This window comes from Atheta coriaria, unplaced genomic scaffold, assembly GCF_025399875.1.
Source record: "Atheta coriaria isolate IRGN ID8LTWV9N9 unplaced genomic scaffold, Caltech_Dcor_3.1 hic_scaffold_6_pilon, whole genome shotgun sequence".
NCBI classification, from domain to species: Eukaryota; Metazoa; Arthropoda; class Insecta; order Coleoptera; family Staphylinidae; genus Dalotia; species Dalotia coriaria.
Genome location: NW_027045448.1, coordinates 11,651,720 through 11,677,004, shown reverse-complemented (window position 1 = coordinate 11,677,004; position 25,285 = coordinate 11,651,720). Strand labels below are relative to the sequence as shown.

General features: G+C 38.9%; 5 protein-coding genes and 1 long non-coding RNA gene across 6 annotated transcripts; 5 read left to right on the top strand and 1 right to left on the bottom strand.

The window, feature by feature from the left end:
* Positions 1–63: 63 nt before the first annotated feature.
* Positions 64–3,152, top strand: Ent3 (equilibrative nucleoside transporter 3). Its single transcript, XM_065304859.1, has 8 exons — positions 64–362; positions 425–579; positions 640–768; positions 858–932; positions 992–1,218; positions 1,288–1,471; positions 1,530–1,961; positions 2,530–3,152. The coding sequence occupies exons 1-8, from the start codon at positions 181–183 to the stop codon at positions 2,787–2,789; spliced, it is 1,644 nt and encodes a 547-aa protein (XP_065160931.1). The 5' UTR covers positions 64–180; the 3' UTR covers positions 2,790–3,152.
* On the bottom strand, positions 378–1,711 carry LOC135793777 (uncharacterized). The gene is made up of 4 exons (XR_010548712.1): positions 1,577–1,711; positions 1,299–1,490; positions 633–1,232; positions 378–574 (listed from the first exon to the last, which is right to left on the bottom strand). It is a non-coding gene; the product is annotated as an uncharacterized lncRNA (long non-coding RNA).
* A 3,201-nt stretch (positions 3,153–6,353) lies between the features above and the next one.
* Positions 6,354–15,902, top strand: FASN1 (Fatty acid synthase 1). Its single transcript, XM_065305777.1, has 5 exons — positions 6,354–6,539; positions 8,114–10,844; positions 10,906–14,958; positions 15,025–15,264; positions 15,355–15,902. The coding sequence occupies exons 2-5, from the start codon at positions 8,139–8,141 to the stop codon at positions 15,457–15,459; spliced, it is 7,104 nt and encodes a 2,367-aa protein (XP_065161849.1). The 5' UTR covers positions 6,354–6,539; positions 8,114–8,138; the 3' UTR covers positions 15,460–15,902.
* A 205-nt stretch (positions 15,903–16,107) lies between these two features.
* LOC135794474 (2-oxoglutarate and iron-dependent oxygenase domain-containing protein 3-like) lies at positions 16,108–17,899 on the top strand. The gene is made up of 3 exons (XM_065305780.1): positions 16,108–16,329; positions 16,405–16,996; positions 17,057–17,899. Exons 1-3 carry the CDS (start codon positions 16,241–16,243, stop codon positions 17,336–17,338), a joined length of 963 nt encoding a protein of 320 aa, XP_065161852.1. The 5' UTR covers positions 16,108–16,240; the 3' UTR covers positions 17,339–17,899.
* A 130-nt stretch (positions 17,900–18,029) lies between these two features.
* On the top strand, positions 18,030–23,007 carry LOC135794473 (serine/threonine-protein kinase MAK-like). The gene is made up of 9 exons (XM_065305779.1): positions 18,030–18,570; positions 18,943–19,110; positions 19,168–19,506; positions 19,574–19,765; positions 20,248–20,439; positions 20,550–20,737; positions 21,077–21,276; positions 22,411–22,540; positions 22,635–23,007. Exons 1-9 carry the CDS (start codon positions 18,415–18,417, stop codon positions 22,645–22,647), a joined length of 1,578 nt encoding a protein of 525 aa, XP_065161851.1. The 5' UTR covers positions 18,030–18,414; the 3' UTR covers positions 22,648–23,007.
* A 541-nt stretch (positions 23,008–23,548) lies between these two features.
* On the top strand, positions 23,549–25,113 carry LOC135794030 (GPN-loop GTPase 2). The gene has a single exon (XM_065305159.1). The coding sequence runs from the start codon at positions 24,094–24,096 to the stop codon at positions 24,988–24,990; it is 897 nt and encodes a 298-aa protein (XP_065161231.1). The 5' UTR covers positions 23,549–24,093; the 3' UTR covers positions 24,991–25,113.
* Positions 25,114–25,285: the final 172 nt, after the last annotated feature.

Below are 25,285 nucleotides of genomic sequence, written 5' to 3'. Positions count from 1 at the left end.
CCTTGCTTCCCCGCGCATCCGCCAATGCCGGCAGCGCAGGCGACCGGCACATCTATTGATTTTAATAGTTGCTCTAATTTAGTCAGCTGCGCGAGACGCAAAAGCGTGTCATCTTCAAGAATGCCGTAAAAAGTGTTCCTGCAAATAAAAAAAAAACGCCGACCACCACCGCAAAACATCATGGAAGAATCCTGCAGCTATGCAAAGCTGAAGAAGGAGCGAAAGTCGTCGCAGACAAACGAGTTAACCGATCTAAACATCAGCGTTTCAAACTTGAACATATCGCCGCCAAAGGATCCATATAATTTAATCTATATTTCGTTTATATTAGGAGGAGCAGGATTCCTAATTCCTTATAATACGTAAGCTAAAAAAAATAAAAAATAAACAAACATTTTAATAAAATATTCATTATGCATTATAGATTTATTATGGCTATGGATTATTTTAAGATGGAATTTCCGTCAACGCAGGTCGTTTTTGACATGTCCTTAATCTATATTGTACTTGCGTTTTTCACAGTGCTGGGTAACAATTTGCTTGTTGAAACGTGCAGTTTGACCAGCAGAATTACCTTTGGTAAGTAATTTAGTCAATCAATAATAAAATTTCAATATAATATAAAGTATTACCTTTCAGGTTACATGTTATCATTTTTAACATTGTTGTTTGTCGCCGTTGTGGAAGTTAAATCAGCTATTTTGAGTCGAAATTTGGGTTACGCTGTTAACATGGGATCAGTGGCTGTCGTCGCAGTTGGATGTACAGGTAAAAAACATATAACAAACGTATTATAATATGTTAATTAATTCAAATGAAATATTTCCTTCTGAATCATTTTCTTGTTTCCATTTCAGTGCAACAATCAAGTTATTATGGATATACGAGTATGCTTCCCGCACGTTATACCCAGGCAGTAATGGTGGGAGAAAGTAATTACTTTCCAATCAGCATTTTGTAATTCTGTAATTAAACTAAAATTAATTTTTAGGTGTATCTGGTGTATTCACTTCCGGTGTGCGAGTGTTGACCAAATATATAGTGCCGGACATTCGGCGCAGTACCGAAGCTTTCTTCATTGTGTCAATGGGCACAATAATTTTCTGCTATATTGTCTACCATCTTGTGCGAAAGACAGATTTTATTCAGTTCTATTTAGCACTGCATGAGCGAGCCAAAACCAGGATAGTATTAGAACCAGCTGAAGATGCAGGACTGGTAAGTAGAAAATACTAAAATTTAAAAAATGAATTCGTTGTTTAAATTCATAATTTTAAAAATGTTTAGGTGGATAATACCGAATTACAGTATGGCATGTTGAAAATTCAGAACAGTCCACCGCCCAACGCGTGCTTAAGTTTCAACAATCCAGTTTACGAACCAAGTGGACAAGCTCCAACCTTCAAGGTGGAAGATATTGTTATCAAGGGACGCACTCCGAGTATTAGTGGTGGACGAAGGTCCATTAAACGTAATTATATCAATTAATTCTGCAATAAATTCAAATTAATGTTTAATTTATTTTATAGGTGGATTTAAAGCAAGATTGGAAATTGCCAAAAACATTTACCCTTACATGATATCAATTTGTTTGGTTTATTTTGTAACGTTATGCTTGTATCCAGGCGTGGCTTCCGAGATTTTCAGCTGTAAATTTGGTACATGGATGCCTATAATCATGATGTCGATTTTTAACGGATCTGACTTGCTGGGAAAAGTGCTGGCAGCTTCCACCATGAACATGTCGCGCACCAAACTCGTGCGACTTTCCGTGCTACGCGTGCTTTTGGTGCCGACGATGGTAATAGCCGCGCAAGGTCAGGTACACCCGGCAATGTATGCAAAGGACGTGTTTGCATTTATGCTTTCAATTGTCTTGGGGATATCTAATGGTATTCTGGGAAGCGTTCCGATGATTAAAGCACCGAGTCAAGTGGATGATTGCTATAGGGAATTAACAGGTAATTATAGGCAACACATTTTACACAAAATACACAAGCAAGGTTAAGTTTTGTTTCTACAACCACAAAAAAATTAAAAATTCTCAGACACCTTTTACTTTTAATGACCATGAACGAAAAATTGTGATACCAAATTATTACTGAATTTAGTTTGTGATTTACGATATTTTTTACCATTAAGTACGGAAAAGGTTATCTCCTTGTGCGATTTCGTAATATTAATTAGGTTTTACATAAGAATTGTCCTGACTGATTGGGCGGTACAACTAATCATGCTATCTTCAATCACACGATTACAACTCTCAGACTCAGTCACTAAGCTGATCACCAAATCGTTGCGCATTGCATGCACAAACCGGGCGCGCAACGCATGAAAACCGCCACAATTTGACCCCGCAATTGAACCGCGCACAAACAAACACATAATATGTATTTGCTATCACCACAAATGAAAAGATAATTATTACGTAAAAACCGTGCAAACACACCACTAACACACCACGTTGCACGTTTATTGGCAATGGTATAGCGGTGCAGAATTAAATTTGTCTCAATTTTTAATTTCCAGGCAATCTAATGACCTTGTTATACAATTTCGGTTTGATATCTGGTTCGTTGACAGCGTACTTCATCGAGTCGGTCATACCATCATATCCATCCAATTTTTGCCAGCGCTGGGAACCGAGAGGGTTCAACTTTGGCAGAGATCCAGCAATTCGAACATCCACGCTGGCGACAACGCTTTTTGCAAGCACATTCGGACCCGACATAGACACCAGCTCGTATGCGTATTCTACAGAGTCCACTAGCAATTTCACTTCGTTTTGATTTGCGTAAAAATTTTGTTAAACCCTAAAGATTACTAATACTGATAATAATAGAATTTAACCACGGCTGAGGTTGATGATGTGTGCTTGTACAATGATTGAGACGATTACATCTCGTGAACACTGCATGACATATGATAACGTGATAAATATTGTAAGTGTATTGTTGTTGTATATAGTATTAACTATTAACTGTATATTTTATAAAAAGAGTATATCACGAGAGTAAAATTATGATAAATGATTAATATATGATAGCGAAATGCTGCTGTAATCAAAATGTGTATACCTATATTATAATGAAAGAAAGATTATATTTAACCGGAGAGCATCATGGTAAATAAAATTTATCTTAAGTAAAAAATTTTGAAAAAGTCTTTCAAAGAATTTCATTTAATTTTCCGATTCTTTAATATTAAAAATATTAAATTTGGAAGAACTTAACTTACATTTACAGCACTTAGGAAAAAAGCTAAAATTTCTTCTTTCTTTTTAATTTAAAAATATAATTTTATGAATAAACAAAACTGAACAATATTTAATAGAATAAATATTGTAATATGCATGTGATTAACATCGGATGACAGGAAAAACTTGTTTGTCTTTGAGTGCAATTTTTATTCATTACCTACGCGCACCGGTCGTCGCGAAAAATGACAAATTACAAACATTTCGCATGCAAAAAGTGCCGCCACAAGCGTACTCGTACAGTATCGAAATTGGTCGTCATTTCAGGAGCCACTCATGCACGCACAAACATATTGATTCGGCATGTTTACATGTTTAGTGCCCAACGTCATTTCGTCATTTTGTGCTATCAGATGTACTCGCACGTCCAAAAACTAGCAAATTACGACTTTCAGCTAACATTGGAATAAACAACCAACAACCAACAAGCAATTTTTATTTGGGTATCTAGTTTGGTGACCCATTTTTCCAATCATAAGTTTCGGTAAATAAAAATAAATAACGCAATCAAGTCGTAGGAAATTATTAGGTACTCGGCACGTCAAAAGAACTTTACTTGACGCATTAATAATTTTATTTGGTAAATTATTACTGCTTTGCAAATAAACACGCAAAAAATGCTTTTCGATAACGTGCAGGTAGTAAAATTTATGATTTTTGGAGCAGTTTTTATTATTTTAAAACAAGTTCATTAAATTTATTTTACGTTTACGTAATATAATATCTTATACGACTGCGTTTTGAATGAACTTTGAGTGTGATAAACCTTTGCACGTAAATGCAAACGAACGTAAATTATCTATTTGCTTAAAATAGTCTGGACGCGGAGATGACCTCGCATCTTCTCTTCAGATTACGACCATTATGACATTAAACACGCAGCAAACGTTAATCTTGAATGACGACAACACATGCACCGCGCGTAGTACGCGAAGCAATTAGCGACTTGTTATTTATCACCGGATCACAGCTTTTTTATGCGCCGTTCATGTCCATCGTAATCGACGCAATTTCGAAGTGAGACTGTCAGATTTTGAGCCGTATGATCTGTGGCCGGAACAATGCGTCAGGTGATGTAGGCTGACAATGCTCAAAAAAACAGAAAGAAGTTCACTTTTAATGCGCAACAGAGCGAGAAGAAAACGCAGTTTGTGTGATGTGTGTGCTTGATCAAGGTCAATTTTGAGTATTACTTTCCGCACTTCCACACCAAGTTAGAAGAAAGAGAAGTAGTCGTAATTTACTGAAATGTACACGGATGACATGAATCGTCGCTCGTGTTAGTGCCGGACGTTGAAAATATGTGCAAACCGTTGATCCATTGTTGATTTTTTTTGTCATCAATAAAATGTTCACGTAGGAAATTAAATATTATTACCAAATCAATTTCAGTAAAAATTTTAAAGGTTTAACTTTTATCTACAATTCCTAAATGATAATTTTTATGTCATTTATGAACACCGCCATTTTGTAAACCCAAATCTTAGAAATTTTGAATTTTAATATGATATAAAACGTAATAAACAAAAATAACAAACAAACTACTATTATTTTCTACTTCCTAACCTATTTTAAAAGGAAAATGGCCACCAGCTTGTAAATAACCTAAAATATTAAACTTTTTACCATATTTACCAATATTTTCACCAAATTCATAACAAAAACAATAAATTAATACCATTTACGTCTGATTAAAGTAACAAATTTCCCATATAAACAATTTTAATGCAACAATGGCAATATTGTCAAAAAATGCCATAATTGGTTTTTAGCACACATTTCACCTGGTGTTGATAAGTCTTATCAAGTTTTTCGTACGTTTCAAGGTTGCGAAAATTCGAAACTCATGCATACACAATGAAATGTAACAACACAGTGGCAGCCACAACACAACTTGACGAAGTAATTTGAGATCCGACATAATGATGTTGGTAAACAATCGGCTTTGCGGTAGTCCGCCACTAACCTACTGCTCGTGGCAACTCTCATCAATACTTGATACCTACTCGCTTCCATACGAACAAAAAATAAAGGTAGTGGGCAACTTAAAAACAAGAGTCTTTCTATGTTTTTCTTTATTATCCAATAGCTTAATTGTTGCCAAGGTGGCGAGACGACGCAACCGCACCGTAATACTATGGTTGGCCGATTATAAAATCAGAATTCAATGTGAAGTTCAATGACACTCTCTCGTCACATTTCTATGACACTCGTAATGCGAAACTCTTCCTCCACTTTTTTTCGTGTGTTTTGTTATGTTTTGCTTTGCACTCAGACACATTTTTTCATATTTTTGTAATTGATTCATTATTGTTATCACTAAGGTTTTAACTGAAAAGATTAAACAAATTTTTACGTAGATTTTACCGGTTATGAATATTCCAACGTAACCGATAGGTACTTTGTAATTTAAATACAATGAAAACCAGTTGGAGGGACAATATTTGAATATGCAACAATGACAACGATTACACGAATCCATAATAATTGCATAATTCGAATGCATAATTCAAATTTATTATTGATTTTTAAGTGGTCGCTGATTTTTCACCACTTAGGAATTTTTTTTCAGGATAATAGTAAAAAAATTTGTCATTTGAGTGTTCAAACTGCTTTTTACGCATGTTGCCAATGGTAACTGAAATTTTATTTATTTTTTTGTGATAAAAAATTGTATAAAAATTAAAAACATCTGAAAACTAACAAAATATTATAATTTTATCATAATGTAATGCATTTTTATCAATTTAACTAATAACGTGCCGAAAATAGTACTTTTCTACACTCAGGATGTAATATCGGATAGATTTAGACTAAACACTAAATTATTATTTGTGTGTATCGTGAAAAGAAGCCGGGCGGCCGGTAACTATAGAAAATAATGGATGGCAAATTACAGGGGTTGCGAGGGGATCGAAAATCACCTGTTGGCGACGAGCTCCTTCTGCGTGTGCGGCGCTCGCGCTCCTCACGACGACGAGTATCGACCGCTCTTTGCAGCACTCGCGGAACACGAGCGCGGCACGCAGCCAGCCCATTGGCCCGAGAGCGTGGTCTGACATAAGACCATATCCCGCATCGCATAAATAGTACGGCACGAACCGCGTGGCTTCAGTTTGCGGATTCCCCTGGTTTGCCGCGCGCAAAAAGAGTTTCCCAACACTCGAACAACTCCAAACAATTCGCAAGTCGAATTTACAAAACACGCCCGAATCTAGTTCGACAAGCAGGCAAAGACCGACGAAAATAATTGACTGTGATTTTTGGATTAACTCTCTGAACGGTAAGTGAAGAATTTTAAATAAAAACAACAAACAACATTCAAAAACTTGACGAAATTCAAAACATTTTCGATTCACGCAATTTCATGCATATTTAGATTAGTTGTGGGTTTTTCGTATCGATTTACTTGGGAAAATGGGAAAATGTGCCGAATCAATATTCGATGCCGTCGTGCTTTGATGGCTTATGTATGGCTTCAATTATTAATTGATAACGGGAACAATTGCGTTCAATTCGGAAACCCGAGAAAATTTTTCATTAGTTGACTTTTCTCATTGTCATTATTTACAACACACATCACACACTTTTCTATTTACTTGCGCGCGTTGTGCGCAGTTAGTTAAAAATAAAATTACAATAAAAGAGCCCCGGCTTGTTACACTGAACCGTTAATGTTCGCAATAATTTCGAAGAAGCAAAACTGAGCCGCCGCGGCGCAGCGTTTGCTTTCCGCTACAAGAAGAACACAAGTCGTTGTTCTCGTTGCTAGCGGCAACGCGAATTCACAAACGTGAGCGCGAATCATCATACTCCTAAAATAAACAATGCAAACTCGTTTATCGCGACACGTTTAGGAATCGGATTACTGTCAAACAAAAATTTCATATTCGATATTCCCGCGATGAGTCAATTCAAACGCATAAAACTTGATAATGCGCAAATTGACACAGCGTGTTAGGAAAACTTTACCACTTACAAAAAAGGATCAGCTGTTTGAATTATTGCGTAATACAAATTTTTATTAACATTCTTATCATGTTGTTTGAATGATTACAACGAAAATGTGTAAACGGGTGTAACCAAGTGAGTAATCTGCATACATATATATTCACTCGCGTGATAACATACATTTAATTAATTAGATGGCCAACTTAGTAGCATTAATTGTAATAAGTGCCTTGACCTCCACCCACTGATAATGAAATTGAAATTGTCGCGGTCGCGAATCATCGACGCTGATAACCTTTGCCGATGTAACATCATACATCACGATAAGCAACTCAATTACATCACACACAGAATGTGATTTATTAATTATGATAAGCGTAGAAACGTAAACGTAGCGTAACCTGACCACATAAAACATTCCGGATCAGATGACAATTGCTTGATTTTCATGCATTAGACAATATCTATTGGCCTTTGCAGCAACGCGCGCGTCGCCTTCTTTTGTGTTCCTATAAAATTTGATTTCCGCTCAATTTAAAAAATTATCGCTGACTTATAAGTCGTATTTCAGAAGATGAATTTATAACTTGCCCATGACGATTTAGCGTTAGAATGTGAAAAGCTTCGACGTCATTAGATTACATTAATTGCTATTAAAACGTGCTTCTTTATAATATAGATATGATATTGACGTCATATTAGTTTAAACATACAGATTGTATTACGCTTGGGTGATAAGTATCTTCAAAGTTATTTTAGAACTGCGTCACAATTAAAAAACATGCAAACAAATTAAATTTGTTAGTCCTGCATTGTTTTCCACCAATTGGTCCCACAATTACACGAGTTACTACCAGGTACAAACAAATAGATCTTAATTAATATTTTTTGTTTTGCTTGTTTCAGAAATATCAAAAAATAACAAGCAACAATGCCCGCCAGAGTACCAGAAGTTCGCAACGGCGATATGAGCCGCTCCCACAATGACGACATCATTATTTCCGGCATATCTGCGCGTCTGCCAGAGAGTCAGACCATGGAAGAGTTCAAGCAACATCTCTTCGATGGTACCGATCTGGTCACAGACGATGAGCGCAGGTGGACCACAAATCTACACGGCCTGCCTTCGAGAACCGGCAAAATTAAGAACATCGCTCATTTTGACGCCACTTTCTTCGGTGTGCATGCTAAACAGGCTCATGTCATGGACCCACAGCTACGTATGATGCTCGAGTTGACTCATGAGGCATTGATTGATGCAGGCATCAATCCCTCTGAATTCCGCGGTAGCAATACGGGTGTCTTTATTGGTACATCAGACAGTGAGTCTGGCGAAATTTGGACCAAGGATCCTGACCAGATCAATGGTTACAGTTTGACTGGTTGCGCTCGCGCCATGTTCCCTAATCGTATCAGCTACACTTTTGACCTGCAGGGACCTAGCTTTGCAATTGACACTGCCTGCTCCAGCAGTATGTTTGCCCTTCACCAGGGTTACATGGCAATCAAGACTGGTCAATGCGACTCTGCAATTGTTGGTGGTGTCAATCTAGTACTCAAGCCCAACTGCTCTCTGCAGTTTCACCGATTGGGCATGTTGAGTCCCGAGGGCAAGTGTAAGGCTTTTGATGCCGAGGGTAATGGTTATGTGAGATCTGAGGCGGCTGTTATCATTGTTCTGCAGAGAGCCAGCAAAGCAAACAGGGTTTACGCTTCTCTCTTGGGCTCCAAGATCAACACTGATGGTCACAAGGAACAGGGCATTACATATCCATCTGGAGCTATGCAAGGCAAACTTGTGAAAGAGTTGTACTCTGAAATTGGCGTTGACCCGAATGATATTCAATACATTGAAGCGCACGGCACTGGCACCAAAGTGGGAGATCCACAAGAAGTCAACGCCATCGCTGAATACTTTTGCAAGAATAGGAAAACACCTCTTTTGATCGGTTCAGTTAAAAGTAATATGGGTCATTCAGAACCAGGCTCGGGATTGTGCGCCGTTGCTAAAATTCTCATTGCTATGGAAGCTGGTGTAATTCCCGCCAACTTGCACTTTAACTCTCCCAACAAAGACATTCCGGCTTTGAGCGACGGTCGCTTGAAGGTTGTATCACAACATGAAAAGTGGAACGGGGGTATTGTCGCAGTCAACTCGTTTGGTTTTGGCGGTGCCAACGCCCACGTGGTTATGCGTTCCAACCCCAAGCCGAAAACTACCTGGCCCGCACCGGAATCACCCAGGTTGGTGACCGTTTCTGGCCGTACTGAAGAAGCAGTTCATTACTTCTTGGACCAAATCAAAGAGAAGGGACACGATGAAGAGTTCTATGCTTTGGTGAATCAAATTCACGCGCAAAATATCAACGGCCACAATTACCGCGGATTTTCGGTTTTGGGCAATGATGAAATCAGAGATGTAGCAATGGTGGGCAACGAAAGACGCCCCATTTGGTGGGTGTTTACCGGTATGGGTTCTCAATGGCCTGGTATGGGCAGAGATCTGATGAAGATCGAACTCTTTCAACAGACAATCAAACGCGCCGCACTCGTTTTTAAGCAGTACAACATGGACTTGGAAGAAATCCTGAATGGAGATGAAGAATCCCTATCTAACATCAAAAACTGCTTTATTTCTATCGCAGCCATTCAAGTTGCTTTGGTTAATGTACTCAAGGCTCTTGGCATTGAACCCGATGGTATTCTTGGTCACTCTATTGGTGAGGTTGGTTGTGCTTATGCCGATGGAACCTTAACACTTGAGCAAACTATGCAATTGGCGTATGCTCGTGGTATGGCTATTACCGAAAGCAACCTCCCTGAGGGTGCCATGGCCGCCGTTGGTCTTACATGGGAAGAGTGTAAAACAAGGTGCCCAAGTGACGTGTACCCTGTCTGCCATAACAGTGCCGACAGTGTTACAATTTCTGGTCCCCCAGAATCACTTACCAAGTTTATCAATGAGTTAACCGCTCAAGGAATCTTTGCTAAGCGCGTCAACAGTTCTGGTTATGCTTTCCACAGCAAATACATCGCTGACGCAGGACCAAAACTGCGCAAGGCATTAGACACAATCATTCCCTTGCCAAAAGCAAGAAGTTCACGATGGGTTTCTACCTCCATCCCTGAGTCTGCATGGGGCACTCCATTGGCTCAGCACAGCAGCCCAGCTTACCACGTCAACAATTTGCTCTCGCCTGTCAACTTCTACGCAGCAACAAAGAAAATTCCAGAGAATGCAATTGTCATCGAAATTGCCCCACATGCTCTGCTCCAAGCTATTCTTAAGAGAAGTTTGGGTAAGGGTGTTACCAACATTGGTTTGGTAAGGAGGGGACATGAAGACAACGCTCGCTTCTTCTTATCTAACATTGGCAAAATCTACAACGCTGGTGGTCTGCCCAATATTTCTAAACTGTATCATCCCGTGAGTTTCCCAGTTGGTCGCGGAACCCCCACATTGGCCTCAATGGTCCAATGGGATCATTCTATTGAATGGGATGTTGCCAACTTCTGTGACAAGAATTCACGTGCTGGTGAACTTGTTGTCGACATTGACTTGAGCAAAGAAGAACACAAGTATTTGACTGGTCATGCCATCGATGGACGTATTCTATTCCCTGCCACCGGTTACTTGGTAAGTTAACGAGATTAATATGAGAATAATTGTTTTCTTATTATTGTTATTTCTTATTTAGACCCTAGTATGGAAGACTTTTGCCAAAATGCGCAATCAAGACTTTGAACAAACTGCTGTGGTCTTTGAAGATGTCAAATTTATGCGTGCTACGATTATGCCTAAGGATGGCATGGTTAGATTCTTAATCAACATCTTTGAAGGATCTGGTGAATTCGAAATCTGTGAAAGCGGATCTGTCGCTGTTGCTGGCAAAATTCGTGTACCGGAAGAACCTGCCAAGGAATTCTTGACTCTGCCCAAACTCGTCACAAAGGCCGAAAAGGATGATCATCCTCTAGTCAAGGCCGATATTTACAAAGAACTCAGACTGCGCGGTTATGACTATGACGGTATCTTCAGGGGAATTGATTCGTCCGACCCTTACGGAAACACCGGTAAATTACAGTGGGAAAACAACTGGATTAGCTTCATGGACACTATGCTACAGTTCTCCATTTTGGGCCAAAATGTCCGTGAACTGTATTTACCTACTAGACTGCAAAGGGCTGTTATCAACCCGGTGGAGCATCTTCAAAATGCCGCCGAGACCATGCCCGTTTCCAACTACAAAGAAATCGGTGTTTTCAAAGCCGGTGGCATCGAGCTGAGAGGCTTGAAGGCCAGTTTGGCCCCACGCCGTCAGCAAGCTCAATCTGATCCCCAATTGGAGCAATACCAGTTCGTGCCTTACAACAATGTCAAACAAATTGTTGATGAGAAAGTCGCTTTGACCGTAGCTTCTCAGCTTGCATTAGAAAACAGTTCGGGCGCACTTAAGATGAAGGTTGTGGAAGTTGCGCTGGGCAGGCCAACCGAAGCCTTATTGATCCCGAAGGTTCAAAGCATTTTGGAATGCCAACCTATGCTTGCCGTTGACTGCACTGTCATTGCCCAGGGTGGTATTGACGCGGCTGTCATGGAAGAAAAGACTATCAAGATTGCGTCTAAAGACCCAGCTGCTGACGTCTTTGAACAGAATGTTCATTACATTCTCATGTCCGACGTGCTGGTACATAATCAGGCATCTATTTTGCAAAACGCTGTTCGCTCTCTCAAATCAGGTGGTTTCATTCTCTTGGAAGAGCCAAGAAATTTCAATGATTTTAAACTTCTCAAACAAGAGAATCTTGAAGTTGTATACCAACAACCGACTGAAACCAAAATGTTTATTTTGGTGAGACAATCCGAGGAAATCCCACAAGATCTGTTTGTCATCATGATCAACGAGAACAACTTTTCCTGGGTTGAACCTCTCAAGGAAGCCTTAAGAGAATCAGAAACTACCAACCAGAAGATCTACTTGGTTGCGCAAGGACAAGAATTAAACGGTCTTGTTGGCATGGCCAATTGTATCAAGCAAGAACCCGGCGGTGTGAACATGCGCGCCATTTTGATTCAAGACAAGAACGCAGAGAAGTTCTCTCTGAAATCCAAATTCTACGTTGAGCAACTCCAAAAGGACCTTGTCCACAATGTATTAAAGAACGGTGCTTGGGGTAATTTCAGGCACTTGACTCTGGAATCTACCAACAAAACTATGTTGCAAGTTGAGCATGCTTTCATCAACACCATGACTCGCGGTGATTTGGCCAGTTTGAGGTGGATCGAAGGACCACTCCGTTACTACGAGGGCAACGATCCCAAGACCGAATTGTGCTCTGTATACTATGCCCCATTGAACTTCAGAGATATTATGCTCGCCACCGGTAAACTGCCTCCAGATGCGCTTCCAGGTGACTTGGCTGGTCAAGATTGTATTTTGGGTCTGGAATTCTCCGGTCGCGACAGTCAGGGCCGCCGTGTTATGGGCATGGTTGCCGCTAGGAGTTTGGCTAGTTCCGTTTTGGCCGATCCAGGCTTCCTCTGGGAAGTACCTGAGAAGTGGAGCTTGGAAGAAGCCGCCACCATTCCCGTTGTATACGGAACCAGCTACTATGCACTTATTGTGCGTGGACGTCTTACCCCCGGCCAGTCTGTGCTGATTCATGCCGGTACTGGTGGTGTAGGCCAAGCATCTATTGCTATTGCATTGCACATGGGTTGCACAGTGTATACCACTGTGAGTAGCCAAGCTAAACGTGACTTCCTGAAGAAACGATTCCCGCAGTTGACTGATAACAATATTGGTAACTCACGTGACTGTTCTTTCGAGCAGTTGGTTTTGAGTCAAACTAAGGGTAAGGGTGTCGACATTGTTCTGAACTCATTGGCCGGCGATCAACTGCAAGCCTCCGTTCGTTGCTTGGCAAATGGCGGTCGCTTCTGCGAAATTGGCAAAGTTGATCTGTCTAGCAACTCTGGCTTGGGCATGAGCGTCTTCTTGAAGAATACCACATTCCATGGTATCTTGCTCGACGCTTTGTTCGATTCTGACCATCCCGATAAGAGAGAAGTTAAACGTTTGGTCAATGAAGGTATTGCCAACGGCGCTGTTCAGCCATTACCAAACACTGTGTTCGCTGAAAATCAAGCGGAACAGGCGTTCCGTTTCATGGCTAGCGGCAAACATATTGGCAAAGTTCTCCTCAAGATCAGAGATGAGGAAAGTAGGAAGACCATGATACCACCAGTGAAGACAGTCAACGCTATTCCCAGGAGTTACATGGATCCTAACAAAACCTACGTGCTTGTCGGTGGTTTGGGAGGTTTTGGCTTAGAATTGGCCAACTGGTTAATTACTCGTGGAGCAAAGAAAATTGTACTCACATCTCGCAGCGGTATTAAGACCGGTTATCAATCATTGTGCATCAGGAGATGGAGAAATATGGGTGTCAATGTGGTGATTTCTACATCTGACGCAACCTCCGAAGCGGGTGCCAAGAAATTGCTTCAGGAAGCATCTACTGTTGGTACAATCGGAGGCATTTTCAATCTTGCTGTAGTTTTGCGTGATGCCTTTATGGAAAACCAAACCGAAGAAGATTTCGTGACAGTATGCAAACCAAAGATTGACGCAACTAAACATTTGGATGCCGCATCTAGGGTTCTAGCCCCCAATCTAGACTACTTTGTAATCTTCTCGTCAGTTTCTTGCGGCCGTGGTAATGCTGGTCAGGCTAACTACGGTCTTGCTAACTCTGCCATGGAGAGAATTTGTGAAGCTCGCCAAGCTTCCGGTCTACCTGGTGTTGCTATTCAATGGGGTGCTATTGGCGATGTTGGTTTGATTCTCGAAACCATGGGTGGTAATGACACTGAAGTCGGTGGCACTTTGCCCCAAAAGATTGCCTCTTGCTTGTCCACCATGGACATTTTCCTACAACAGCCACACCCAGTCGTTGCCAGTATGGTCTTGGCCGAAAAGAGGAAGGGTAGCGGTGACGCCAATCAAGTAAAACTTACTGATGCCGTTGCCAACATTCTGGGTATTAAGGACTCGAAAACCGTTGCGCCAGTTGCCTCTCTTGCCGATTTGGGCATGGACTCTTTGATGGGTGCCGAAATCAAACAGACTTTAGAAAGAAACTACGATTTGGTAATGTCTGCACAAGAAATTCGCGCATTGACATTCGGCCAGCTTGTCGACCTCGAAACCGGCAGCAGCGGAACAACCACCGAAACTAATACACAAGAAGACAAGAATCTCTTGCAATTCGACGAACAACTCATGCCCTCTCAGTCTATTATCAAGATGACCAGCAAAGACACCAAAGGAAAGTCGCCTGTATTTATTCTGCACCCGATTGAAGGTGTTGTCACCGCTCTCAAGGGACTTGCAAAGGACATCCAAGCACCTGTCTACGGTCTTCAATGCACAACTTCCGCTCCGCTAAGTTCCATTGGCGATCTTGCCAAATTCTATATCACTCAAATGAAGAGCGTCCAAGAAAAGGGACCTTACACACTTATTGGTTATTCATTCGGTGCCTGCGTCGCTTTCGAAATTGGCGTTCAATTGGAAGCCAAGAAAGAAAAGGTAAAGCTGTTCTTTATCGACGGATCACCCACCTACGTAGCCACACACACCGGCAAGGCAAAGGTGCACAAAGTGGAAGCTGGTAACAAGGCGTCTGAGCAAAGTGAAGCGTTATTGTATTTCATTCATCAGTTCGTGGAAGTTGACCAACAAAAGGTAATAAACCCACAAACTACATTCTATTGTTTACATTTACTAATCTCAATATTTACTTTTAAACAGACTGTTGCTGAATTACGGGCATTAAATACTTGGGAAGAGCGTGTAAAGCGTGCAACTCAAATTGTTAGTGAATCAACCAAATTCCCCAAGGAACAGATTGCGGCTGCTGCTGAAAGTCTCTACTTCAAATTGGTAGCTGCCGATCAGTACAAGGCCACCACCCGCTTTAACGGCCCAGTCGTGTTAGTGAAAGCCAGCGAGAATTATGTACAAATGGGTGAAGACTACGGTTTATCACAAGTAAGTATATTTTAAATCTAAATTATTAAATCCCTCTCGAATCGAACGCAAGAAATCGATTAAACTAATTTGATTTTTGTATTATTCCAGGTGTGCCAACAAAAGGTGAAGGTAGAAGCACTTAGCGGTAACCATCGATCTATCCTAACCAACCCTCAACTGGTACAAATCGCGAACGCGCTTTGCGAAGCGTAATATGCGCACCAAGGAGGAATCTGAATCTCTAGTACACTCAATGACTCCGACGACTTTTATATAACGCACTCGTGTGTGTGAAACGCATGCAAATGTGCACTAGTGTAATTTATTGCTAATTGTAAATAACGATATTTTGTGATTTAATCTTTCGCGGCGTTATATTGATTATAATGGTAAATTTTTCTTTCGAAAACGGTATTTATAGATGATTTAGGCAGGGGCATTCAGTTTATTTTGTAGTTGAACCAAAGATATCTAAATGACAAACGTGGTGGAAACAGCATCAATATATTTGCAAGAAACAAGGAAAATTGTAATTTGTACCAACTTTAACTTTGAAGCATGCCGGTTTGTTGCTTGACCGTTTGCTTTGTTGTTACAGTTGCAAAATACTCAGAAAAAACTTATATTTTTATTATATTTACCTAATTTAAACGGCAGTAATTTGTTTTGTATTGTAATTTACAAAATATATAATTTTCCAAAAAATATTATCTATATGTATACCTTGACACATTTCCTAATACATGCACCACGAATTGAAATAATTATGAATAAATTAACGGTTTGTAACGGCTTTATAACCAGTTAAACAAAGCATTTAAATTTATAAAGTCAATAAACTAATCGAAATTGCGATAAGTTTTCGCGCATGCGCAGCACCCACCGCTGTCTAACCTTCAGCTGACGAGTTCATAGACTACGTTCGCAAAACATTCCGTAAATAAACAAATAGTTAACTAAATATTAAAATACTCAAATTAATTTTAAGACTATAATGACTATTCAAACAACTACCGCCCGAAAACGCAGCAAACCACCCACAAAGAACGATGAAGCATTGCCAGAAAACACAACTCCATCATTGTAAGTCATTAATCATTCAATTATCTAGCAAAGAATAGATTCAACATTGAAACAATCAACTTTTATAAATTGTAGACGTTATGGACCCATGCCCCGATTTCCACACCAACGCGTCTGGAGCAGAGGCATCATCATTGTTGGTGTCATGATTTACATTTGGTACTTTTCCAAAGTCTCCAAAGAAACAGTTCTTGCCTCACAGAAAGATACACTACAGAATAGAGGGCAACAGTTTGATTGTGATGCTGCATATCTGACTGATATTAATAAATTTCACAACTGTATACCAAAGAGATGTGGCAGATATGTCACTGATGTACTGTTATTATCATCAGAAGCAAGGAAGTTGTTAGAGATGGCAAAGACTGGTTTTGAACTAAGTAGCACAAAGGGTAGTGCTTCTATATTTGACATTCACTCAGGAGCAATCACAATGGATGATAAATTTGTTAATATACACTCACTACCAGACTCAAAGAAAGTTTTCAAGCAGGAATTCATTTATGCTTATAAAGTTGTTAAGGATAAGATACAACAAGCAATTGCACAAGTTTTTCAGTTGGATTACAATAGTTTATATCTGACACATCCAACATTCTTTTCAAAGTTGACTGATGCTGAACCACTGACAGCTCATGATGAATATTGGCATAAACATGTCGATAAAGTAAGTTACCTCTACTAATTAATGTTAAATACTTTAAATAAATGCATGTTATTATTTCAGGAAACATACAAAGCATTCCATTACACTTCCCTAGTGTATCTTACTGACTTTGGCAAGGACTTTAAAGGAGGAAGATTTATATTCAGTGACAGTGAGTCTGAAGACCAGCAAGCAACTAACATCACAGTTGAACCGCGCTTCGGACGCGTTTCAATGTTTTCCTCAGGCGCAGAAAACACACATTTTGTTGAGCGTGTTACAAGCGGCACACGATATGCAATTACTGTATCATTCACTTGTGATAAAAAGCAAGCAATTAAGATTCCTGAACCTACTACGTGATTTAATTAAATTAGCAATCACTACAGAAACTAATACAATTTAAACATAAGATGGTAGATATTAATAGTCAATTTTAGATAGTGTTCTAGTCACCAGACATATATGTTAATATCCGTAAAATCTCTCCTGTTATTACTATTAATTTCATTAATAATGAAACTTGTTCATTTGATCTGACTAGTACTTAACAGCTGACTTCTAAGTAGAATATTAATTGAATATGTAACAAGTGACCTAAAATGCCTCATGTATCACATCATATCATTGTACTTCTCAAATTAATATGAATATTACATTAAGGAAAACGGAACAATTGCATCTTCGTGTCAATACAAATTGCGTTGCGCCTTGGGAATTAGAACGTTGATGGAAACACCTTTAAACTTTCAATCGGACACAATCGAAATTATTAAACTAGGTTGGCATTTTAAGTCGGCTTCTCGTCCACGTTAATAATTACTTATTACTTCAGAGAAGTGCAACTAAACTAAGTGTGATTATATTCTGTTAAAATTTCTTAATTTTATATTTTACTGTTGCATTATAAGGTAATCATAACAACTTTGACCGAATTAATTACTTACGCCCTTTCACCTTTCGAAAATGGTGACGTTTATTGCATGTTTGTACAAGAAATGTTTATCTAATATGTATTAAGTTTCAATGCTCACTCGGTAGCTGTGGTGGCATCGGTCGGTCGCGAAATAATCAATAATGAGAAGGTCGTGCTCTCCGCTACACCGCAAACAACGAGCAACGTTTACACCTGTTCGCCACCCGTTCGAAATCATTCGAATGTACCATCAGTACGCGTTGTACCTTCGCGAAGGGTGCACACAATAATCCCCAACTGACAAACACCACGTAACAATAGTCACACGTCGTCAAAAAAACAACAAATTTCTATCAAAAATGAAGGCGTCACTTCATTTTGAGCTCATGGTTTCGAATTAGCAAGCAAATATGATGCGCGTCAACGCACACATGTGTAGTTGTTAAGTGCAAGAGTGTCTTTGGTTTAATTAATTTACCAGTTTATTAATTTGTGCGCGTGTGTTGTAATTTACAACAACAAGATGAATCGGTACATAACTCTGCATCAACTTGGCGATGGCACCTACGGATCGGTGGTGCTTGGTCAAAGAAAGGACACCGGCGAGAAGGTGGCCATTAAGCGCATGAAAAGGAAATATTATTCCTGGGAAGAAGCAATGAATCTACGCGAAGTTAAGGTAACAATTGCTTATTATATGCACTTTAATAACTTGTGTGAATTTGTGATCTACGAATTGTTTGTATTTTCTATTTCGTGTGTGTAATGTGATGGACACATATGCGGGTACATATCGATCGATAAGTGCATTCATTTTTATCGAAGAAGAAACCATGTTGAAACACTGAAACACTGCATTAATTATGACTTTCACCTCGAAATCATTTATCATTGATAGAGCATTTTCACGAAATAATTAATACAAACATGAATTATGCAAGCAAAAATGAATGTTGCTCAATTAATTATTGAAGTGAGCAAATATTGATTATCTCCAGTTAATTTCAATTACTGTTGGCCAAGAAATTATTGAGTTTATTAATGATTACAGTCGTTAAAAAAGTTACACCACACGAACGTGGTGAAACTCAAAGAAGTCATACGTGAAAATGACGTGCTGTACTTCGTCTTTGAGTACATGCAGGAAAATCTTTATCAACTCATCAAAGACCGTCGCGTGCCTTATCCGGAAGCAACCGTCAGAAATATGCTCTACCAGGTAATAATAAATCACTCCCAAACTATTTATACAGGTTATTAAAAGCGCAAATTAAAGATCCTGCAAGGATTAGCATTCATCCATCGGCATGGATTTTTCCACCGTGATCTAAAACCGGAGAACATTCTCTGCTGCGGGCCGGATCTGGTGAAGATCGCCGATTTCGGCCTAGTTCGTGAAATCAGGTCCCGGCCGCCTTACACCGACTACGTTAGCACGAGATGGTACCGCGCGCCTGAAGTATTACTACACGCGACGACTTATAGCAGCCCCATTGATCTGTGGGCGGTGGGTTGTATCGCCGCCGAAATTTACACATACCGCCCGCTGTTTCCCGGCACCACCGAAACGGACCAGCTGTACAAAATCTGCCAAATTTTAGGAACTCCCGATAAGGTTAAAAGTTCAAAAATCGCCATTTTTATCCTCTGATTTCAACTGACATGAAAAATTCTTTACTTAGAAAATATGGCCGGATGGTTACCAATTGGCTGGCGCCGTCGGCTTCAAATTTCCGTACTTTGTCAAGACGGAGTTGACCTCAGTTGTGCCACAAGCTAGCTCCACAGCGATTAAGCTAATGGAGGTGTTGATGGATTGGAATCCAACCAACAGACCCACCGCGCAATCGGCGCTCAAAAATGCGTATTTCCAAGTAAGTTACCGTAAGTCACCATATTGTACATCGACTATTGCGAATTATTTTTGGCGTAGTGGTGTTAGAAATTTGAATATATAGTAGGATCGGCACTGCGGTGTTATTTATGACTTTATGAGTTATGAGATGTAGAATATGCCAACTTGAGGGTGGTGTGGCCTAGTTTTTGGTTTGCGTCAAGTTGTACCGCCTTGAATAAGTGTAATAGTAGGGTAGAAAAACTAAGTTTATAGTTTGTGGAATTCCCTATTCGCCCAAGGAGTAGAAGTTTTGTGTATCGCGTGGGTCTATTATTCACCCATTTGCGCAATTTTACAATCCTGGTTTATTTTCTCTACTTATAGTTCGATGATTGCAGTAATTTAGAAATTACACAACAAAAATAAGTAAATCCTACGCTTGAAAATCAATTTCTTACAAAATACTACTTTCTACTTTTAAAATATTTAAGTTTTATGTAAAATGTAAAATTGTCACAGGTCGGTCAACAATACAGCGCTTTATTGGTTTCCCAAGATAATTTCAATCAATATTCCCAATTAAACGGTCTGCTAGAGTCCACGCAAAAGTCGATTTACTCAGGCAAACCGCGCCAGCCCGAAGTGCAGGCGAACAACGTCAGCAAGAACAACGAAAAGAACATCGAGCTGGAAACAGGCCCCAAAGCACAGGTCGGTAAAACAATCGACCGGCAAACAACGCATTTGAATGCATTTGACGACATACCTGCATTCGAAAATAATATACTAGTGTAATTATGCGACATTATCGCTGATTTCAGATAACGGTGCAGCCGCTGGTGAAACCGATGCAAATCACACGCAACCAGCCGGTGCAAGCCGTTGCGCCCATCGTTTATAGTTTCGGCCAGAGTGACATGAACAACAAATACATTCCGGATAATCGTCAGTTTAAAAAGATGTCTTGGAATAAACTCGACTACGATTTGGATGATACGTTATTAATGGGGTAGGTCAGCCATTTTGTTTCTTAGTACCTTAACCTAAACAAGTCACACGAAAATGTTGCCTTATTTTCCTTAATAACACGTTTATACGGTGGTAAAACATCATTACACAGAGTTAGATGACATTGACTCCGATTTTATCGAATTATCACAGTCTTTTTTTAACGTAACCCCCATACGAGAGCAACAACTAGTTAATAATTCCTAATGATTCACCCACTCTTTTATTACCTCTCTATCCTGACATCCTTCACTTGTTTTTGTTTTGTTTCGTTTCTAATTCCTTTTATGACGCTTTGCCTAATAATAATATTGACGTCACACTTTTATTGTGCTTTCAGTAACAAAATAAAAAACGCCGACAATATGAAAGAAAACATTTTGGACATAAAATGGTCGAATCTACAGGACCTCATCGAAGGAAAAGCAAATGGCGCGCCGTCTGCGAAAAGTCAATACCTCACGGTATCAAGATATGTCGCGGGCCAACGGACTGAGAAAAGAAGAAGCCAGCCAAACATAAATATGTACAACAAGAAAGGTAAGCGCACATCATGTGTCCATCGTTTTGTTTTTGTTGCGTAGTATTGTCTCCAAACTCCAAACAACAATTCGAATGTCAATGATAATGATGATGATTACGATTGAGGGGTTATGTTTCGTGTGATGGGCGGGTTGTGTTTGTTTGCGTTGTTGGTGCCTACCTTCAAAGCATACAAATCGATTTAGATATTAGAATGGATCGGCTGATGGCCTTTTCGCTAAGAGTCAGGGTCAGTCTTGTAATCGCGTAAATAGTTTCACAATACTACGCTAAATACATTAACTGACGTGGTGTAATTATATTCAACACTCTAGTCCTACCCTGGACTGTTAAAAATAGTTATTGTCATTAGATAATTTTACAAAGTATTCTATCGTGTTTGTAGCGTGAAACGACAGGGTGAACAGTAAATGTATGACGTTTTTTACTACGCACCAACAAAAAAAAAAGACAATAAATTATTAGCGTTTTTGTTGAATGCTGTTTAGGAACTTTTGTATTCTTGTACGAAACAACCATAATAATTAATTATCTTGTCAAAGTACTCACAATATTTGGCCGCCCATGAATATATTACTACAAAGTCTAAGCAATTCCTTTATTCTTTTGTTAACAATTTCTTTATTAATGTTTAATCCAAATTGACAAATAAGACCAGGGGTAGTTAAAGATTACCTTGGACGCGTTCAAAATCATGAAAACATTAACAATTCAACATTCCAATAATCAAGTTCGGTCAAACCGCATTACCGCACACCTCAGGGTTGACCTTCAGCCTTGGATATCAGAGTGTTATCATTCGGAATCGTGTGGCGCTTGCATCACTAATGCGTGTGTGTGCTGGCTATACACAAACGCCAAAACCACGATGAATGCAACGATAAAAAAAGTTACATGCATTATTAAACGATTTACTTGCGGTGCGCGTGGGCGGCAGGTATTGTTTCATAAATAGTAATTATATTGCTTCAAATGTTTACGCTTTACCCCTGCAATGCCGCCCGACCGTGGATGCAGTTTGATTGCGTGTCACTTTGACAATGAAAAAGTTAACTTATTAATAATGTGGTCAATTATTCATTTCTTTTAGTAGAAATTATAAAAACATCAATCATTTTGTTTGCTTTTCAGACTTAGGAATCTCCTCGATATTCAATGACACAATGCTAGAGTTTTCCGGTATTCAATCGGGAAAGCAGCGAACGTTAAAGAGCATCACCGGAAGCAGCGTGGTTCAGGGAAGAACAGACTGGGCGGCAAAGTAAGTTCATGAACATTCTGCTGATCCTTGATACGCTGATGATTATGCGCAACACAACCTTCACACCCTTAATGCGTTTTTTATGATGTTTCAGATACTTGAAGTAGCAATCATCATTTGGACTAATCGACTGTGATAGACTTTATTACACTCATTGGGTTCATGAATGTCATTGTTGTTTTATTTCATTTTCGTTTCTAATCAATTAAATGATCGGTTTAGATACAAATTACTTAATCTACCTATATGTATGTGTTAAAACTTTATTTTAAGCATCAAATGTGCAAAAAAGAACTTATTGAATTGTTACTAACTAGAGGGTTGTGAGAGGACGCATTTAAACAGATTTACGCAAAATTTAAATGATTGTAAATGTACCAATGTACCAAATACCGACATGTTTTATATAGCTATAGTATTTAATTATTGTAATATATTCACAATAAATTCAAATATTAAATTTGGGCCGTCTGTGTGTATTTTTAGTTAGTACCTGAATTATTCTAGTGGTTTTCATGTTAAATATTTAGTAGATAGAAGAAAATCGATTGTGGTTATGACCGCAACAAGTTTAATTATTAATTGAAGCAAACATTAATTTTTTAATTTGTGTGTTAATAAAAATAATAAAAGTGGCTTTGAACAAAATATTTACTTTGAAAAGTTATTTTTATCACTGAATTTGAGTGACACATTGGTGATAATTTTATATTACATTATTAATTTGTTACGGAAAAAATAAAGAAATACTTTTAGTATTATTTTAACTAGAATGATCTATTTTTTATATTTTTAAATAATTTTCTTGCGTTTTTATTTTAAACATATTCTAAACGCTAACTTAAACAGTGCTTTTTAAAACTTATACATTTCTTTAGCTCAGAAAAACTAGCTTCTGGAGTATAGTTAAAAACAAACCTCATTAAACAATCAATTAAATAAGTTAGCAATAAATAAAGAAGCAATTTATTTAAAATGTCCCTAACGCCATCTATCGTACTTTATCAAAATAACCTCAACTAAATACCGATTATCATCATTCATTCTTCAACCTCGGTTCTCACTAGGTTGATTCGATTTATCAACAACGTTAGCTTGCTTGTTTCTGCAAGTAATCCCGCATGTGTATTAAAAAGTGCTAATCTGCACAATGGACATTGTCAACTTGATGCAGTCCATGTCCCTGAACGTGCCCGAAGACCCACAAGAATCTGTATTCCGTCTCAACGCCTGCATCATCAACGACAATCACACCGACATCGTCTTCGCCGAATTCGCAAACCGCTGTTTGATAATCGCCACGCAACACGAACGCGCCGGAAGTTTATTACGCGTTTCAATTGATCAACCAGAAGCTGTAACCGAAGGTGTCGAACCAGTGTATTCTGTTCAAGTCCTCTTTGGGGTAGGAAACTTGGAACAACAGGCAGTTGCAAGACATCTTGCTGAACAACTAAGATTAAATAAAACTTTGATGACATTTTTGAATCTGAACGACTATTCAGTATCAACAGTAAGGACTTTAGTAGCTGCTTTACAAGAAACGCGCAAAAATGGCACTTACTAGAGTGACTAAAGCTCAAAGTTTTTATGGACAGCTAGTGATTGGTCCACCTGCATCTGGAAAAAGCACTTATTGTGCAAAAGTATTTGAATTCTACAGAGATAAACTCAATCGACAAGTTGCTGTTGTTAATTTGGATCCTGCCAATGAGAATATGGATTATCAACCATCAGTTGATATCATGGAACTGATCAAAGTGGAAGATGTGATGGAGAGCTTAAAATTGGGACCTAATGGTGCTCTGATGTACTGTATGGAATACCTAGAAACTAATTTTGATTGGCTTGTTGGTAAACTAGGGCATATTAAAGATTGCTATTTGATTTTTGATATGCCAGGCCAAGTTGAGCTCTACACACATCACAATGCCACAAAGAACATATTTCACAGACTTGAAAAGATGAGATATCATCTCTGTACAGTACACATGATTGACTCACATTACTGTTCGGATCCATCAAAGTTTATCTCAACTTTACTTCTCTCACTATCAACCATGTTGCAAATTGGTCTGCCACATGTCAATGTACTTAGCAAGGCTGATTTACTAAAGAAAAACTCTGATAAATTAGACTTTGGACTGGATTTTTACACAGATGTATTAAATCTGGAATATTTACTAGACTTGCTTGATGATGGACCATTTACAAGTAAATACAGGAAACTCAATGCAGCTCTAGTTTCTTTAGTGGAAGACTACAGCTTGGTCAACTTTATACCTCTAGATGTGTCTTCAGACAAAAGTCTTTTGACACTCAAAAGTGCAGTGGACAAGGCAAATGGTTATGTATATGGGAGTGGTGAGGAGAGAAGCATTCAAACATTACTCTCATGTGCCGTAGGGGCGCGAACTGAATCAGAACGTTTTGATTCAGATTTTATGTGAAGTACTTCTATTTAACTACACAATTTCATTTCTCATCTTATAAATAAAACTAATTTAAACCTGATATTGTTTTCAAATGTAAATTTAATTTCTAGGTTGGAATAATAAGTAATTTAAGGATTATTCATAGTTGTTGTGGTGTTTAATTTAATTTTCCTTGCTCTTTTGCTTGTTAAGCTGTGCTCGAAGTTGTTTGTTGAAATCATCTTCAACATTGTCGTCTTCCCAGTTGTCCTCCCACACGCTAATGTCTTGATCATCCTTCTCTTTACCAGTCCAGTCTAAAAATACAAGA

What these genes read in the sequence shown, in the direction of transcription:
- Ent3 (XM_065304859.1), top strand. Translation starts at nt 181, where the DNA reads ATGGAAGAATCCTGCAGCTATGCAAAGCTGAAGAAGGAGCGAAAGTCG. An exon ending in CGTCGCAGTTGGATGTACAG is followed by an intron (nt 769 to 857) that starts GTAAAAAACATA and finishes TTTCCATTTCAG; the next exon opens with TGCAACAATCAAGTTATTAT. An exon ending in TTGCTATAGGGAATTAACAG is followed by an intron (nt 1,962 to 2,529) that starts GTAATTATAGGC and finishes TTTAATTTCCAG; the next exon opens with GCAATCTAATGACCTTGTTA.
- FASN1 (XM_065305777.1), top strand. Translation starts at nt 8,139, where the DNA reads ATGCCCGCCAGAGTACCAGAAGTTCGCAACGGCGATATGAGCCGCTCC. An exon ending in TCCCTGCCACCGGTTACTTG is followed by an intron (nt 10,845 to 10,905) that starts GTAAGTTAACGA and finishes TTTCTTATTTAG; the next exon opens with ACCCTAGTATGGAAGACTTT. An exon ending in AAGACTACGGTTTATCACAA is followed by an intron (nt 15,265 to 15,354) that starts GTAAGTATATTT and finishes GTATTATTCCAG; the next exon opens with GTGTGCCAACAAAAGGTGAA.
- LOC135794473 (XM_065305779.1), top strand. Translation starts at nt 18,415, where the DNA reads ATGAATCGGTACATAACTCTGCATCAACTTGGCGATGGCACCTACGGA. An exon ending in TCAGAAATATGCTCTACCAG is followed by an intron (nt 19,111 to 19,167) that starts GTAATAATAAAT and finishes CGCAAATTAAAG; the next exon opens with ATCCTGCAAGGATTAGCATT. An exon ending in AAACAGGCCCCAAAGCACAG is followed by an intron (nt 20,440 to 20,549) that starts GTCGGTAAAACA and finishes CGCTGATTTCAG; the next exon opens with ATAACGGTGCAGCCGCTGGT.
- LOC135794474 (XM_065305780.1), top strand. Translation starts at nt 16,241, where the DNA reads ATGACTATTCAAACAACTACCGCCCGAAAACGCAGCAAACCACCCACA. An exon ending in GAAAACACAACTCCATCATT is followed by an intron (nt 16,330 to 16,404) that starts GTAAGTCATTAA and finishes TATAAATTGTAG; the next exon opens with ACGTTATGGACCCATGCCCC. An exon ending in GGCATAAACATGTCGATAAA is followed by an intron (nt 16,997 to 17,056) that starts GTAAGTTACCTC and finishes TTATTATTTCAG; the next exon opens with GAAACATACAAAGCATTCCA.
- LOC135794030 (XM_065305159.1), top strand. Translation starts at nt 24,094, where the DNA reads ATGGCACTTACTAGAGTGACTAAAGCTCAAAGTTTTTATGGACAGCTA.